The sequence below is a fragment of the Colias croceus genome, chromosome 25 (assembly GCF_905220415.1).
Source record: "Colias croceus chromosome 25, ilColCroc2.1".
NCBI classification, from domain to species: Eukaryota; Metazoa; Arthropoda; class Insecta; order Lepidoptera; family Pieridae; genus Colias; species Colias croceus.
This window is the reverse complement of record NC_059561.1, coordinates 2,997,129-3,012,361: the sequence shown is the minus strand read 5'-3', so window position 1 is coordinate 3,012,361 and position 15,233 is coordinate 2,997,129. Positions and strand designations below refer to the sequence as shown.

At 33.2% G+C, this 15,233-nt stretch overlaps 1 protein-coding gene across 4 annotated transcripts; it reads right to left on the bottom strand.

The window, feature by feature from the left end:
• Nucleotides 1-1,080: 1,080 nt before the first annotated feature.
• LOC123702992 (regulation of nuclear pre-mRNA domain-containing protein 2) lies at nucleotides 1,081-14,256 on the bottom strand. 4 transcript variants are annotated; one of them, XM_045650857.1, is made up of 15 exons: nucleotides 13,599-14,256; nucleotides 13,069-13,213; nucleotides 12,432-12,561; nucleotides 11,722-11,897; nucleotides 10,914-11,079; nucleotides 10,275-10,409; nucleotides 9,623-9,739; nucleotides 8,718-8,846; nucleotides 8,117-8,202; nucleotides 7,407-7,514; nucleotides 5,307-5,385; nucleotides 4,475-4,561; nucleotides 3,251-3,327; nucleotides 2,652-2,733; nucleotides 1,081-2,178 (listed from the first exon to the last, which is right to left on the bottom strand). In XM_045650857.1, exons 1-15 carry the CDS (start codon nucleotides 13,883-13,885, stop codon nucleotides 1,400-1,402), a joined length of 2,583 nt encoding a protein of 860 aa, XP_045506813.1. In that variant the 5' UTR covers nucleotides 13,886-14,256; the 3' UTR covers nucleotides 1,081-1,399. The 4 variants fall into 4 exon arrangements, with proteins under 4 accessions (XP_045506813.1, XP_045506815.1, XP_045506814.1 ...); XM_045650859.1 differs by having other exon boundaries at nucleotides 1,081-2,175; XM_045650858.1 differs by having other exon boundaries at nucleotides 10,275-10,406.
• Between the last annotated feature and the right edge of the window lie 977 nt (nucleotides 14,257-15,233).

Here is a 15,233-nt window from a genome sequence, read left to right as displayed (position 1 = left end):
AACAAAATAATATGTGAGGTTACTTTTGAACATTTATTTCCTTCGATTACGCGTGCGAATACGCAGCTAGTATTTATATTTTCTTTTATTTGCACGGTGCAATTGCACCTACAATATTATTCTCTCTTTGCGAAATAAAATAAATCAAAAATAAACAATTTCAGACTATGCAGTGATATTCGGACATCTGTTGACGTAGTTCCAGCAAAATCGAATAGATGGCGCTGTTTTAAATATCAGCGTTTTGGAGAACTTTTCGAGTTATTTTAAAATGAATTAAGATTATTGCTCATATTTTTTTATAAGTAATAAAAACGACCCTATTCATCCTAAAACCCACATTCAATAAATACATATTAAACTATAATGAATTATATTTTGGCGGCAATTTCTTACGTTATTAAAAAATATATCAAAATAATATATAATATGGATAATACAAAATATTATTAAATAAGTTCATTCCGTTAATTTGTCGCCCACCTACACTACCTATGTACATACGCTTTTTATACCTATAGTGTACATTACATACAAAATCCCCTCTTTGATATTAAATTGAAAAATGATATATAAATAGTAAGTATTATATAAATTTTATACTAAAAAGATATTGCTAGTTGCGAGTTTGTACCCAAAATAGTCATGCTTTTAAATTTTGTTATTTATTCGAGATTTGCCCTAAGATAGGTATTCCTAAATTCATTATTTATATTCTATTTGAGATTTTGACGTACATTCAGTATGTATATTTTTAGGGAATTCAATTGTTTTTACTTAATGTGTTCGATTCCTTTATTTTCCTAATTTTTTACCTGAACTTTAACACTTATAAGTACATAAGTAATTTTTTAATTTATTTTATGCAAATTTGTACTTTTTTTGTCTAATTTACTACGAACACAGTTCAGCAAATGGTTCTTTTTTTAACCTTATTTATATCCAACTTGCCAATATTATTATTACCAATACCCTTTTCACAATGGACGGATTTTTATCTATAAAACCTTAATCTTGTACAACCCAATTATTTATAAATTCATAATTATTCGCCTTATAATCAATAAAAAAATAAACATATCACACAGTAAAAACAACGGTGACTATATTTTGTTTTTAATTACACAATAAAATATCATCTATATTTAGAAACAAGCTGAAGTTTTACACTAACATTATATTACACTAAATTAAAATATAGAGCGAGTGTACGCAGAATCTGCGAATACATTTAACTCAACTATTAAAACAAGCATCACGAAAACATAATTATTTACATAAATATGCACTTTAACACTAATAAAAGTAAATATTTTCTTGTTTCTCAAAAGAAATAAAATCGACGCTGGATGAAACTGCACGTCAAACATTTGATGGCAAAGGTCCTTAGATTCAGTTGTCACCAAAACCTTTGGGGTCTTGGTCCCATCCATCTATTGGACATTCTGGGGCCATTTCGGGGCCAAAACTGGGGTGAAAATTGTCCCCGCGGGGAGAAATTCTGTCTAGGACCCCAATTTCGGGGAAACCTTTGTCTTGGTCCGTTCCATTCTACGTCTTTGGCAAATTCATCATTCCGCTCCATTTCTATGCTTCGCGTTCTTAGATCATCTTCGTAAGCACTATCATTTGAGTTTTCTTCTCTATCGTAGTTCGGAGAATCGTAAGGGTTCTGCTGATAATTGTTTGGATTGTTCTGTGGGAAATTCGGACGGTTGGGCAAAATAGTAGGACGATTTTGAGGTGGTAAGTTGTTCGTTTGGTTGTGTAAGTTATTCGGATGGTTGTGGGGTAAATTATTCGGATGGTTATGGGGCAAATCATTTGGATGGTTCTGCAAGTTATTCGGGTGGTTACGTGGTAAAGTGTGGTTGTGTATTGGATGGTTCAAATGATTTTGGGGCAGATTTCCCGGATGGTTTTGGGGCAAACTGTTCGAACGACTGAGCACGGGGGCAGAATTAGGATGCGCATTGCTTGGAAACTCTGGGGGCATAGTGAATTTTAGATTCGGGGGCATTTTCTCAAAGGGGTTGGATAGGGGTGGTATTATAGGAGCAGAATGTTGTTCTGGTTGTGTATGTTCGTTTTTCGGTTTATCTTCACCGCCGACCAGCACTTTGTTGTTGTTGAACGAATTCCGTCTGTTGTCCATTTGGCCTTGCGGGTACATTGCTTCTGAAAGTTTATAAATGTTTTTTAATTAATTAAAATTTTCAGTTTACATAATATCATAAGCACAACAATGCAAAGAGCCTCTACCTAAGCATACGTTTATCACATGAATATTTACTAAAATACTAGCTTTCCGCCCGCGGCTTCGCCCGCTTTGTGCTTTAAACTATACTATCTCTCAAGTTGGATCGAACTGCACATGGTGTGCGAATTTTATTATAATCGGTTAAGTGGTTTAGGAGTCCATTGAGGACAAACATTGTGACACGAGATTTATATATATTAAGAAGATTAAAACTTATTTTAACATTGTAAAGACTATAATATAAATACTTTTTTGGTAAATCTTATAATCATATACATACAATTACATACAATCGATACACCGCACGAACACACACACGACACACACTGAGTATATGTGTGTGTTTGTTTATGTACATTCACTGACACACATACAAAAACCATTTTCTTACGTTGTTCCTCATCTTCAGATAAGTCCATATCAACGCTTTCAACAATGTCCGGTGGAGGGACCATCGCCGGCACTCGGTAATCCTGGAAAAAGACACACATTATAATATTATATCAGATATACTTCACTACATAGTATAAAACAAAGTCGCTTTCTCTGTCTTTCAAACTCTTTAAAACTACGCAACGGATTTTGATGCGGTTTTTTTAATAGATAGAGTGATTAAACAGGAAGGTTGTAGTATATAATTTATTAAGTTTTAGACAAAGCGGACGAAGCCGCGGGCGGTAAGCTAGCACAATATATTAATTTATTTTAAGCTGAAAATTTCAAAGATAATTTTTATCTGAATAATACATAGAAAGTCGCCGGATAAGTCTAGTTAAAGCAGAGCTTATCCTCATATTTTGCCCCCAAAATCGCATGTCAATAAAATAAGCAATAAGAAACACACAATACACATATACATAGAATCAATTAAAAACCCTGAAACATAACACTCAATTTCTCTCATTGAAATAGATACGCTTTTAAAAAGTAACATAATTGTTTTACCTGCCTTAATTCCTATAAAAATAAATACTAAAATTGTTTAATTACCTGATCAATAGAAACTGGATTGTGCTGCCTCTGTGGTAATTGATGCGTCAGCGATATTAAATTCCTGTGATCTACATCTGGAAATAAAGAAACATTCTAATAAAAAATTCTAAGTTCTTTATTTAATATGAATTCAATCATTATTATTTGCTTAGTACAACACTAAATCTATAGGTACATAATATAATAAAATCGTAGAAAAGTCAAAACTGTACATTGAATATTTTTTTTTAAATAATACTTGGGGCGTGATCTACAATAGATACCGAAGCCAAAAATATAATTTTTAGAATTTTTGCTTGCTTGTCTTAAATAAATAAATATTAATAAAATGTATGTATGTTCGTCTAAACTCAAAAACTGTAGTACTACTAACTGTAGTGTAAGCACAGAATACATAATAGTAGCTAAACGCTACAGAACGGACACTCTCCGCCTCCCGCCAAAATTAAACACTTACCTCACCCCGCACGATCAGACATGTTTTGGTACCCATTTCCCGCAAGGACGATACCAACGACGACTTAGACGAAACGCAACGAAGATTGACAACATTAATCAAATTGACTTAAAGTAATTTTATTATTTTGGATTTGTTATTATCGTTTTTCGTAGAAAATGGTTAAATATTGTGCTGTTTACGGATGTATTTCATCAGAAAAACGCGAATTTTTTTTTACGCTAGTCACAAATGTGCCAACCATAAAGCGTTATCACACACATTTGCAGTCTCTACAGTGTGACTGTCAAAACGATAATTGTGTATGGAGTGTCCGGGGTGTGGTGTAAGTAAAGTACAGAGATAGCTTGAGACCTGAGGAATGACATAGGATAGTTATTCCGGAAATCCCACGGGAACTATGCGGGTTTTTCTTTGCCTACGCGGGCGAAGCCGCTAGCGGAAAGCTAGTTACAGTATAAAAGGGCAAATATTACAACAAACGATAACTAACGATAGACGATAGACTTATCCATACTAATATTATAAATGCGAAAGTAACTCTGTCTGTCCGTCTGTTACTCAATCACGCCTTTACTTCTGAACCAATTCGCATGAAATTTGGTGAGATATTTTGATAACCGAGAAAGGACATAGGCTACTTTTTACCCCGGGACATAGGATAGGTTTTATCCCGGAAATCCCACGGGAACGGGAACTATGCGGGTTTTTCGTTGACTGCGCGGGCGAAGCCGCGGGCGGAAAGCTAGTAAGTAATAAATTACCTTGTTGTACAGGATGCCTTGCGGGCGGAGTGACCGGTGCAAGAGGCGGCATACTCGGCATTAGTCTGTGGTCCACGTCTTCTATATCTATGGAAAACATTTATTTAAATGCATGGACATGAAAAAATTAATATTAACTTTAATATTATTATTGAAAATGTTGAAAATTAAAATATATTTATAGGTTGTTAACAGAATTTGAGAATTTTTGCAATTCTTAAAAAAATTTAGATGATATAGTATGACATGATGCTACAATTTTTTGGTAAGTACCATTTTATTAATATGAATATTCTAGTTACATTTGCATCACTTTTACTATGAAAAAAGACAGTAATGAGTGTATTTTTATTTAATTTATGTAACTATAATAATTTATTTTTAATTTATACACTACTATATCTGTCTATTTAATTGTAATTCCCTCTTTTTGAAGTGAAACTACTTTAGGCGCGTTGGGAGTAAAATATCAAGGTCTCGTCATGGAGTAAGGCGACCGATCTTATTATCTTTGAATCTTGCCAAAGAAGTTTCACTTTTGACACGTGTGCTCGGCACACACGCTGAAACGAAGATCACACTGAAACTATCAAATAAATGTACTTTTTTATATTTAGGTCACAATTTAATAACTTATCACTACATAGTATAAAACAAAGTCGCTTTCTATGTCCCTGTGTCCCTTTGTATGCTTAAATTTTCAACGGTTTTGATGCGGTTTTTTTTAATAGATAGAGTGATTCAAGAGGAAGGTTTTAGTATATAATTTATTAGGTTTTAGACAAAGCGGGCGAAGCCGCGGGCGGTAAGCTAATATATATATATAACTTACGTCCTAAAATAGGCAATACGGGTGGAGGGGGAGGGGGTGGTAGAATACCCCTGTGGTCTACATCTAGCGCTGCGCTTTCCTGAAAACATAAATTAAATTAAATTAGGCAGTTTATAAAGTTTTCTTTGTTTAGTGTATTTATCTAATACTTACTAGCTTTCCGCCCACGGCTTCGCCCGCGAAAGAAAACCCCGCATAGTTCCCGTTCCCGTGCGATTTTCGGGATAATACTTATCCTATGTGTTAATCCAAGTTACCCTCTATATGTGTGCTAAATTTTGATTCTCATCGGTTCAGTAGTATTTGCGTGAAAGAGTAACAATCAGCAGCAACATTAATGCGAAAGTTTGTGAGGATGTGTATGTGTACAAACACACACATACACATCATGAAATTTAGCACACATATACAGGGTGTAATCGTTAAGTGTGCACAGGCGATTATTCCGTAACTATTACAGATATCAAAAAACTTGAAACTGATATCGAAAGTATTTAACCTAATGAGTAAAATGGCCATAATTAATTTTTAAAAATAAAACGAGAAATATCTAAAAAATTAACTTGAAACCCTCCCATACATTTAGTATGAGATACGAATATCCCATGTACATGGGTTGATCCAAAAGTAATGATAATCAATATTAAACAAGGTCATTACAGTTATAATAATTATGTTGTTCTCTAGATAGTCTTCTAACTAGAAAATATACTTAATTTTTTTTTCCTAAACTTAAAAAAAAAAACTTTGACTTCATCCACAAAAACCCCTCCACGCCATCACTTCGCTGTCGTCTTAAAATAATTTATTGCTAAGAAAGTGTTTCTTGTGCCGAGGAAAGAGATAAAAGTAAATAGGAGCTAGATCTAAAAAATAGGGTAGGTGTTCAAGCATTTGGATTGCCGATTTTTGAATGGCAGCCATCGCAACTGACGCTTTGTGATCTGGTGCGTTGTCTTGGTGAAACAGCGTTCAGGTCCGCAGTTTGCCATGTCTCTTTTCCTTACTAACCTACCGCAATCTTTTAATTTGGTCTGTTTAGTAAGAGCCCAATAAAGTGGCTATCTTTTTAAAATATTCAACCATAATTATTCCTTCAGCGTCCCAAAAAACTACCGCTTTAACCTAACCTACTGATTTTCACTTTGAATTTCTTCATCGTCACTTTGAAAGCTCGCATCCAGGACATTGATTGTTTTTTGGTTTCAGCATAAACATGGTGAACTCGGGTAACGTCCATGATCACAAAACGTGACAAAAAATTATCCTGATATCATTAAAAATTTAGAAATTTACCCTCTACATGTCGAATCGTTGTTTCTTCTTTTCGTCGGGAAACATTCGGGCACGCACGGTTCACATTCAAATTAATGTAAATAATTGGAAACGTGGCCTGTTGATATGATTTTTTGTGATTACTTAGTGAATACATGAGCAAGCAAAAAACATTTATTTTATATTTTTATGTGCACAGGAAATACCCAATTATCATTACTCTTGTATCAACCTAGTACATTTAATATGAAAGATTTTAGCTTTTTCTTTCTTTTTTTGGTTTTCTGCTTTAATTACTTCGCAAATTTGAAGGGAAGTTCATTTAGAAACTGTAAATGGAGCTTCTCATTGTATTGCACAATGAGGACATCACTTCGAAAATCTGCTATGAATACAAAATGTATGGGAAATAAAATGTATGGGAGCGTTTAATGTAACATTTTTGGATATTTCTCGTTTTATTTTTAAAAATTTATTATGGCCATTTTACTCATTAGTTTAAGTACTTTCGATATCAGTTTAAAGTTTTTTGGTATCTGCAATAGTTACGGAATAATCGCTTGTGCACACTTAACGATTACACCCTGTATAGTGTAATTTGTGTATTGTGTAAATGTATATATGTGAATGTGTGTGTATAGTGTAAATGTAATGTGTATATGTGTATAGTGTAAATGTATATAGTGTAATATGGATTAACACATAGGGTAGGTTTCATCCCGGAAATCCCACGTGAACGGGAACTATACGGGTTTTTCTTTCAAAACGTGGGCGAAGCCGCGGGCGGAAACCTAGTTATTCTATACATATATTTTTACTACATACCGTAGGCCTCTCAACAACTGTAGGCACAAGTATGGGCGGTACCATTGGAGGTGCTAATGGTGGTGAAGCCGGAGGTTCTGCGAAAACTGCCCGATTTGAGGGTATCGGCTGCAGTAATAAAATAGTAAGTTAATATATTATCATTTATCACTATCTACACTAATATTATAAAGAGGAAAACTTTGTTTGTTTGATTGTAATGAATAAATAAACTACTGGACCGATTTTAAGAATTCTTTCACCATTCGAAAGCTGCATTATCCACGAGTAATATAGGCTATATATTATCACGCTAAGACCAACAGGAGCGGAGCCACGCGGGTGAAACCGCGCGGCACAGCTAGTCATAGTATAAAACAAAGTCCCTATATCCGCTATGTATGCTTAAATCTTTAAACTATGCAACGGATTTTGATGCAGTTTTTTTAATAGATATAGTGATCCGTGAAGGAAACCGCGGGGCAAAATTTACATAAATAAAAAGTTACCTCAAAGAAAGAATACTGAAATAAAATTGTATGATTAATTAATAATGAAGCTTAATTCAAAATAAAAATAAAATCCAGAAAAAATAAATAGAGATTATTTATATTAATCTCCTTGATAACTAGTTTTGTAGATTCTTTATTCAACAACGGTCATTTTACAGCATTTTTTTTTTTAGTTTTAGACTTGATGGTGTTATTTTAAAATGTTTATTTTGGACTTACCGTCACGGGAGGCACGTTCCACGCGTTATTCGTCCACTGACTGCTCACAACCGCTTCTGGTAAATAGTGTTGTTCAACGACATCATCTAAAAAAATAATTAACATCTACAAGTGAAGTGAAGAACCTGGTTGCTTTTTTTTACTAAATAAAATACGGTAGCTTTCATTCCAAAAAAATCCTATTTTTTTTTTTTCACACCGCGTCATGATCAATTTTTTTAAATTCTTTAAAAATTTTAATGATAAAGTATTTGAATGCTTTATAGTAAACTAGCTTTACACCCGCAGCTTCGCCCGCGCAGTCAAAGAAAAACCCGCATAGTTCCAGTTCCCATGGGATTTCCGGGATAAAACCTATCCTATTTCCCGGGGTAAAAAGTAGCCATGTCCTTTCTCGGGTATCAAAATATGTCTATACCAAATTTCATGCAAATTTGTCCAGTAGTTAAGGCGTGATACAGACAGAGTGAGACAGACAGAGTTACTTTCGCATTTATAATATTAGTATGGATATCAAATTCTAGGTAGATTATTATTTACAAAAATAATTGTTATATTTCACTACCATTTCTATCTTAAAAAAAAAAAACAAAAAACTCACCGTTCACAGTGCTAACAGCATCCATACTCCTATAGAAGGAAGTGGGTGGAGGCGGGTTGCCCGTACTGTCCGGGGTCAGTAGATCCAACCCGGGTAACGCGTCCTGTGACTTTTGGGATGCACTACCCACTAGAAGAATAAAACAATATTTATAATCATGTGTGTATCACAATAAACTATATAAAATGTGAACATATACAACATGAATTTTACCATATAATTGTACATATTTACAAGTGATAACTGCGTTAAAAACAACCGACTTCAAACTTGCACTTGCAAAAATGCCCATAAAATAAAAACTACTGGGCCTATCCGAATAAAATTTTTATGGGACCAATTCGACACCATCCCGCATCGAACAAAAAAAGAATCACGTAAATCGGTTCAGAAACCTCGGAGTAATCGGTGTACATACATAAAAAAAATAAAAAAAAAACATACCGGCCGAATTGATAACCTCCTCCTTTTTTGAAGTCGGTTAAAAAGAAACTGAAGTATAATAATTTCTTACGAAACAAAATCTATATTAACACTGTTACAATAATAGACCGAAACATAAATAAATTCTTTATTTTTGCCTTCACAAAGTAGTACCATTATTACAATTGCTTTAATAAAGTAGCATTGTCTAATATTTTTTTGACTAATAATATTTTTGACTAATAATTTTTTTGTAGAGGATTGAGTGGACCTCTTGAAAAACAAACATGCATATTGCATAGCCTTATATCCATCCTTAGCGTCTAATATAACATTTAACAAAATAAATGATGCTTATATTATACAATTTTACAATCCATCGATCCAGCCGTTCTTTACACAAAGATGGACAAACTAACACAACTTCTTATGTAACGTCTATTCTTCCATTTCCATATAAATATATAAATAAATAATCTTACCACTATTAACAGGCGATACGGAATTATTCTCGGCCGGCGTGAGAGTCTTCAGAAAATCATTTATACTGAAATCCTGTTTGTCGCTCGGCCTCGTGTTTATTACTTCTATTTTATTGGCTGGTATGAAAGATTATTATTTGAAATATTCTAATACAAATATAAGAAGTAGCATGTGAGATATTTTAACAAAATAGTAAAAGTATATAAATTACTTAAAAAAATAAATTTCCTGTCTTTTTTTTGTACTTGAATGAGTAATTTATTTATAATAAATTGTACATAAAATTTGATTAAATTGGGGACTACTGGACCAATTACAATTATTTTGTAACCAGAATAGAGATTTTGCACCTGCATTTTCAATTATTTTCTAACCAGAACAGAGATTTTGCACCTGCATTTTTTTTTCATGCAAGGTCACTAGGATAATATCTTTCATAAAGTCATTTTGATAAATAATTTTGCTTGAGAAATCGTTAACAATTACCATTTTGACATATTTATAATACACAGCATATTAACTTATGGCTAATTTAACAATAAAAATAAGTTTAATTACGTTTTAAGCCCAATTTAATTCAATTTTTTTTTTTTTATTTATGGAAGAATGGGACATGATATTTAGATTATTAATAAAAATAACTATACTAACCATTAGTGAGATCGATTTCTTCATTGAACATAGCTAGCGGGTTGTCCGATGTGAGGAATGATGATAAACCCAAATTGTACAGCGAACCATCAGCCGATACCGTTGTATTGAATGTCTGATCAATGTTGTATGCTACTGAAAGTTAATACAATAAAATTAAATCAAATTTTAATATGAGTATCCCTATCACTACATATTATAAAGAAAGTTGTCGTTTGTCCGTCTGTTCACGATAGGATCAAAAACTACTGCATCAATTTTCATTCTTTTTCACTAATGGTTCTCGAGGATCGTTTTATAAATATTAAACTTTAAGCAAAATAGACGAAGGAAATTTCAATGGGCTTTTGGAATAATGTGAAATAATAAATATTTATAACAAAAGTTAAAAAATCATTCGCCAGCACTTAGCTTAGATTTTATTTATTACATTATTGTAAAATTTTAATGTATTATATTGCGTTCAAAAGAAATGCATTTTCAAACTTTTTTAGTCGTTGAAAGTAAAATTTCAAGGTCGCGTAATGGCAATACCATCACGTCATGGAGTAAAGTTGCCAAAGAAGTTTTACTTCCGACACGTGTGCTCGACACCCTTTTTTTTCTTGTTTAATACGCTTATATATAATATATTAATACCTTCATCATTATCACCCGGTGGCGGCAGATCCAGGTCCTCATCAGGCCCCGGAGACGGTACATCTTCCTCCTTGGGTGGTGAGGGCACAGCACTCGGTAATGTTGGTATCAGTTCATCCAACTTCCGCTTTAATGCTCGAACGCGGGCACCAAAGTTTTTGTACGCCTGACATTGTTTGTGACAATATTATTATCACTATATAGTATAAAACAGTGTCGCTTTCTCTGTCCCTATGTCCCTTTGTATGCTTAAATCTTTAAAACTACAAAACGGATTTTGATGCGGTATTTTTAAGTAGCTATAGAGTGATTCAAGAGGAAGGTTTTAGTATATAATTTATTAGGATTTAGACAAAGCGGGCGAAGCCGCGGGCGGTAATCTAGTAAGTAATAATTAGTATAAGAAAATACGCTTCAACTCATGAAAATATAGTTTCACTGATCCTTGATATGTGTACAAAGTTTGAATTAAATCTGTCCTTTTAAAGTGGGTCAAAAACGAATCTACAGGTGTTGGTTACATACAAACATATAGATGATGATAAAAAGCATGTTAATTAAGTGTAGATAAGTTATCAATGCAACATTCGATCTTCAAAAACGGTACACTGAAGCACACACAATTTGACATCTGAGTGAGATGGCATGATTCAACTATCGTGAGCGAAAGAGATAACTGAAGTAGAATATGGCTATTTAGCATGTCGACGTACCCCTTATGGTGCGCTAATAACCTACACTTGTTACTTATTTCTTCTATTGATAACAAACTAGTAACCTGAAGAAATATTTCAATATAAATACTTACATAAGCAACAACTTTAACTTCCCCCCTCTGTGTAGAATAGTATTGGTTTGCCGATGTAAGTAATGCTAGCAAAGCTTCCCTCGCTACAATCTCTCGCTGTAAAGCCTGTGTGTACCTCTCTATACATCCAACACCTTCGCTTATTTCCTTTTCAACATCACTCCTAAGACATCTTTCTGTAAATAATACATATACAATGTGGTAATTATCGATAGGCCCTGTAGGAAAAGTACTTGAAATACTGGAGATATTACTTTTAAAAAGATATAGAAGAACTGCATTCAAACATTATCGAAAATTGCCTTACAGCAACCAGGAAACACACAATTCAAATTTTAAATATTAGGAGGATCTTAGGTATTTTTTTTTAATAAAGTAGGTATTATGGAAGGTGGTTTAATTATATAATTTTTATTAGGTTTTAGATAGAACGGGCTAAGCCGCGGGTAGAAAGCTAGAATGTATTGTATAATAATATTCTTGAAATTGAATTCTTTAAGTATGTACTTGAATATAAAATATAAAAAAGAGCATGTGTGCTGAGCACACATGTAAAAAGACTTCTTTGGCAAGATTCAAAGATACCGAAATCGTCGCCTTACTTCATGACGTGACGGTAATGATATGACGTGAACTTGTAATTTTACTCTCAACGCAACCTAAAGAAGTTACACTTCAAAAAAAACTATTAAAGTAAACAAAACAATCACCTTTTAAGTTCGCACACAGTGCATCAGCGTCGGACAGATCCAAACTGCAATCATGTATGTGCTTCAACCTCAAATCAGTGTCGGCTTCCAAAACCGAACACTGTTTTATTTTGTTAACTAATTGCTGCGGCTGAAACAGATAAGTTTTTCTTTTTAATACTGTTAAAATTGTGACAACTACAACAACATGCAAAGAAAGTTCTTAAATGTTGTCAACTAAGAGCTAGCGCGCACGAGCAACTTTGTCTCCGCAACTATTTTGTCTCTCCACTCATGGGCTAGAATGAAAGACGCAACTCCCCATACAATTGATGGGAGAGACAAAATAGTTGTGGAGACAAAGTTGCTCGTGGGCGCTGGCTCTAAAGGCTCAGCTTTTAAGGATTTTATTTTAGATGTTGCATAATTACTTTTCTTCGTGACATTCATTTTAAAACTTAATTAAAGCATCCATACCATCAACTAAATAAAACCTTTTATAAATTATTATAAAGTGTTTTTGAATCAGCATAATTCAGTAGATTTACAGGGAATAGCCAGAAAAAACTGTAGTGGCTCTTGTAAAATTACAACTATTTTACACATTTTCATTATACAAGGAATAATACATGTAACTATTTTTGTCTTCGAATCTCACCTGAAAATCTAAATCGTCATCAGTCTTTTTAACAGCACCAGCAACAAGCAGACCAGTTAGATCGGACAAAAACTCATCGTCATATACAGATCTTTGCTCCCATATCTTCAATATCCGTAGGATTTTTGGCCGCACCTTTTCGTCCCTGTAATGATAAAATTTACACATTGAAGTTGTATGGTTAATTTTCAATCATAATGATAAATAAATTCAAGACGGAAATTGAACTGGCACCCAGGTATGGTTAAAAACAATGACAATATACACATAAGTCAGAGAAGTTTCTTGAAATATGGGTTTTTCAGTGCTTAAACAGAAATGTCACATTTCTGTTTAAGTAAAAGGACAACCTTATACTGTTATTTTAGTCACATTTCTGTACATACAAATTTATATAAATACAAATTTATAGTTAAAAATCCTACCTACTATGGCATATACTCATATACAATATAATTAAACACTATATCCAGATACAACTCAAGGTATGGAAGGTAATGCAAATATAACAAATTTCTTGTATTACACACCTGACAAGTGGAGTGGCTTTTTGTAAATTGAGTCCCCAACTTTCTACAAACTCATAGTTCTTCCTCTTACTATACTGGATAACATCATTGGCTAAATAGAATAATACTAATCTTTGCTCAATTTTAACCCGCTTCAAAACATTAAGCCAACTGGAGACAATTTTCTTATGGTGTGTTCTTTGTTTTAAACACCAGGAAGATAACGATTGAATGCTCTCCTGAGTATCTTTTAGCTGCGTCAATTTCTTTTCAAATTCCAGTGTATTGAATTCTTCAGTTTCACCCATTTTTTGGGCAATATTTAACACGTAAACATTGGATCACAAAAATCTAACTAAATACTCCATATCGTCACAATATTTTTATAACTTCACTATGTATCAAAATAAAACCATGTAAAACTGATGAAATTTCCAAGATTCTTCATCAAATAACCCAAAAATTGTTTACAATGCGTTATTTAACCGCGTTGTTGTGTTGATATGATATTAACTAATGTATCTACACAACTATCACAAATAAATGATACAATACTATTAAAGTATCTGCAGTACGATATTACGTACTATGTCAATTAATGTGTAGTAATCTACCTTGTTATTTACTTAAATAAATAAGTAAAACTTTATTTAGGATTTCATTAAAGCAACAACCGCCATTTTCTTTACAGTAAAGATTAAACATAGAAATAGAAGCTGTCGTTTGTCATTACATTGGTCATTACCAATGTCAGTCAAAGCGACGTAATGCACAGATGATAAAATAATCGTACATATGGGTGTATTCAGAAAGAAAGCTTGAAACTTATAAGCGCTTATCGGTGCTTGTCAAGAAGCCTATAGTGCTTGTCAATGCTGGTTTTGACAAGCTTGTCAATGCTGGTTTTGACAAGCTGGTTTGAGCATTGACAAGCGCCGATAAGCGCTTATAAGTTTCAAGCTTTCTTTCTGAATACGCCCTATGTGTCTGTGCGTAGAACAGGGTACAATAGGTATAGTGATTACGTGGTGATTACTCATTTCACATAAAATAACATTCTAGTAAGCGGATCAAGTAGATACGAACAATCTTCGAACAATATTAATCGTCAGTAACGTCTACTATTGATTTATTTTAAGAAGTATTTACTGTACAACAATTTAATTCAATCATGTAAATATTTCAGTATGGTAATATAAAACATAGTATGCACATAGAGCTAAATCTTAAACATTTTTATCTATACGCATTCTAAAAAAATAAATAAAAATAAAATAAAATAAGCCTTTATTACTGTTAAATATTTTACAATAGTTACAACTTTGGTATCTCTTACAATAATATTTACAATTTTCTTAAACAATTACGTCTTTTTCTATCAATGGGTTTCAATAATTAACAGTTTGTCTTTCGACAAAGGCCTCCTCTAAAGACTTCCATCTCCACTCTGAGCCGGCCACTTTTTTCAGATCGTCTTCCCAACGCTTCATTTGACGTCCCTTACTTCTTTTCCCATTCCTGGGATACCACTCTGTTATTTTTTTTGTCCATTTCCCATTTGTTTCCCTTAGCATATGCCCTGTCCACTTATGAATAAGGTGATGATATGTCAGAACGGAATAGAAAGAAGTGTAATAGGTGTCAAAAGAAAAGAAA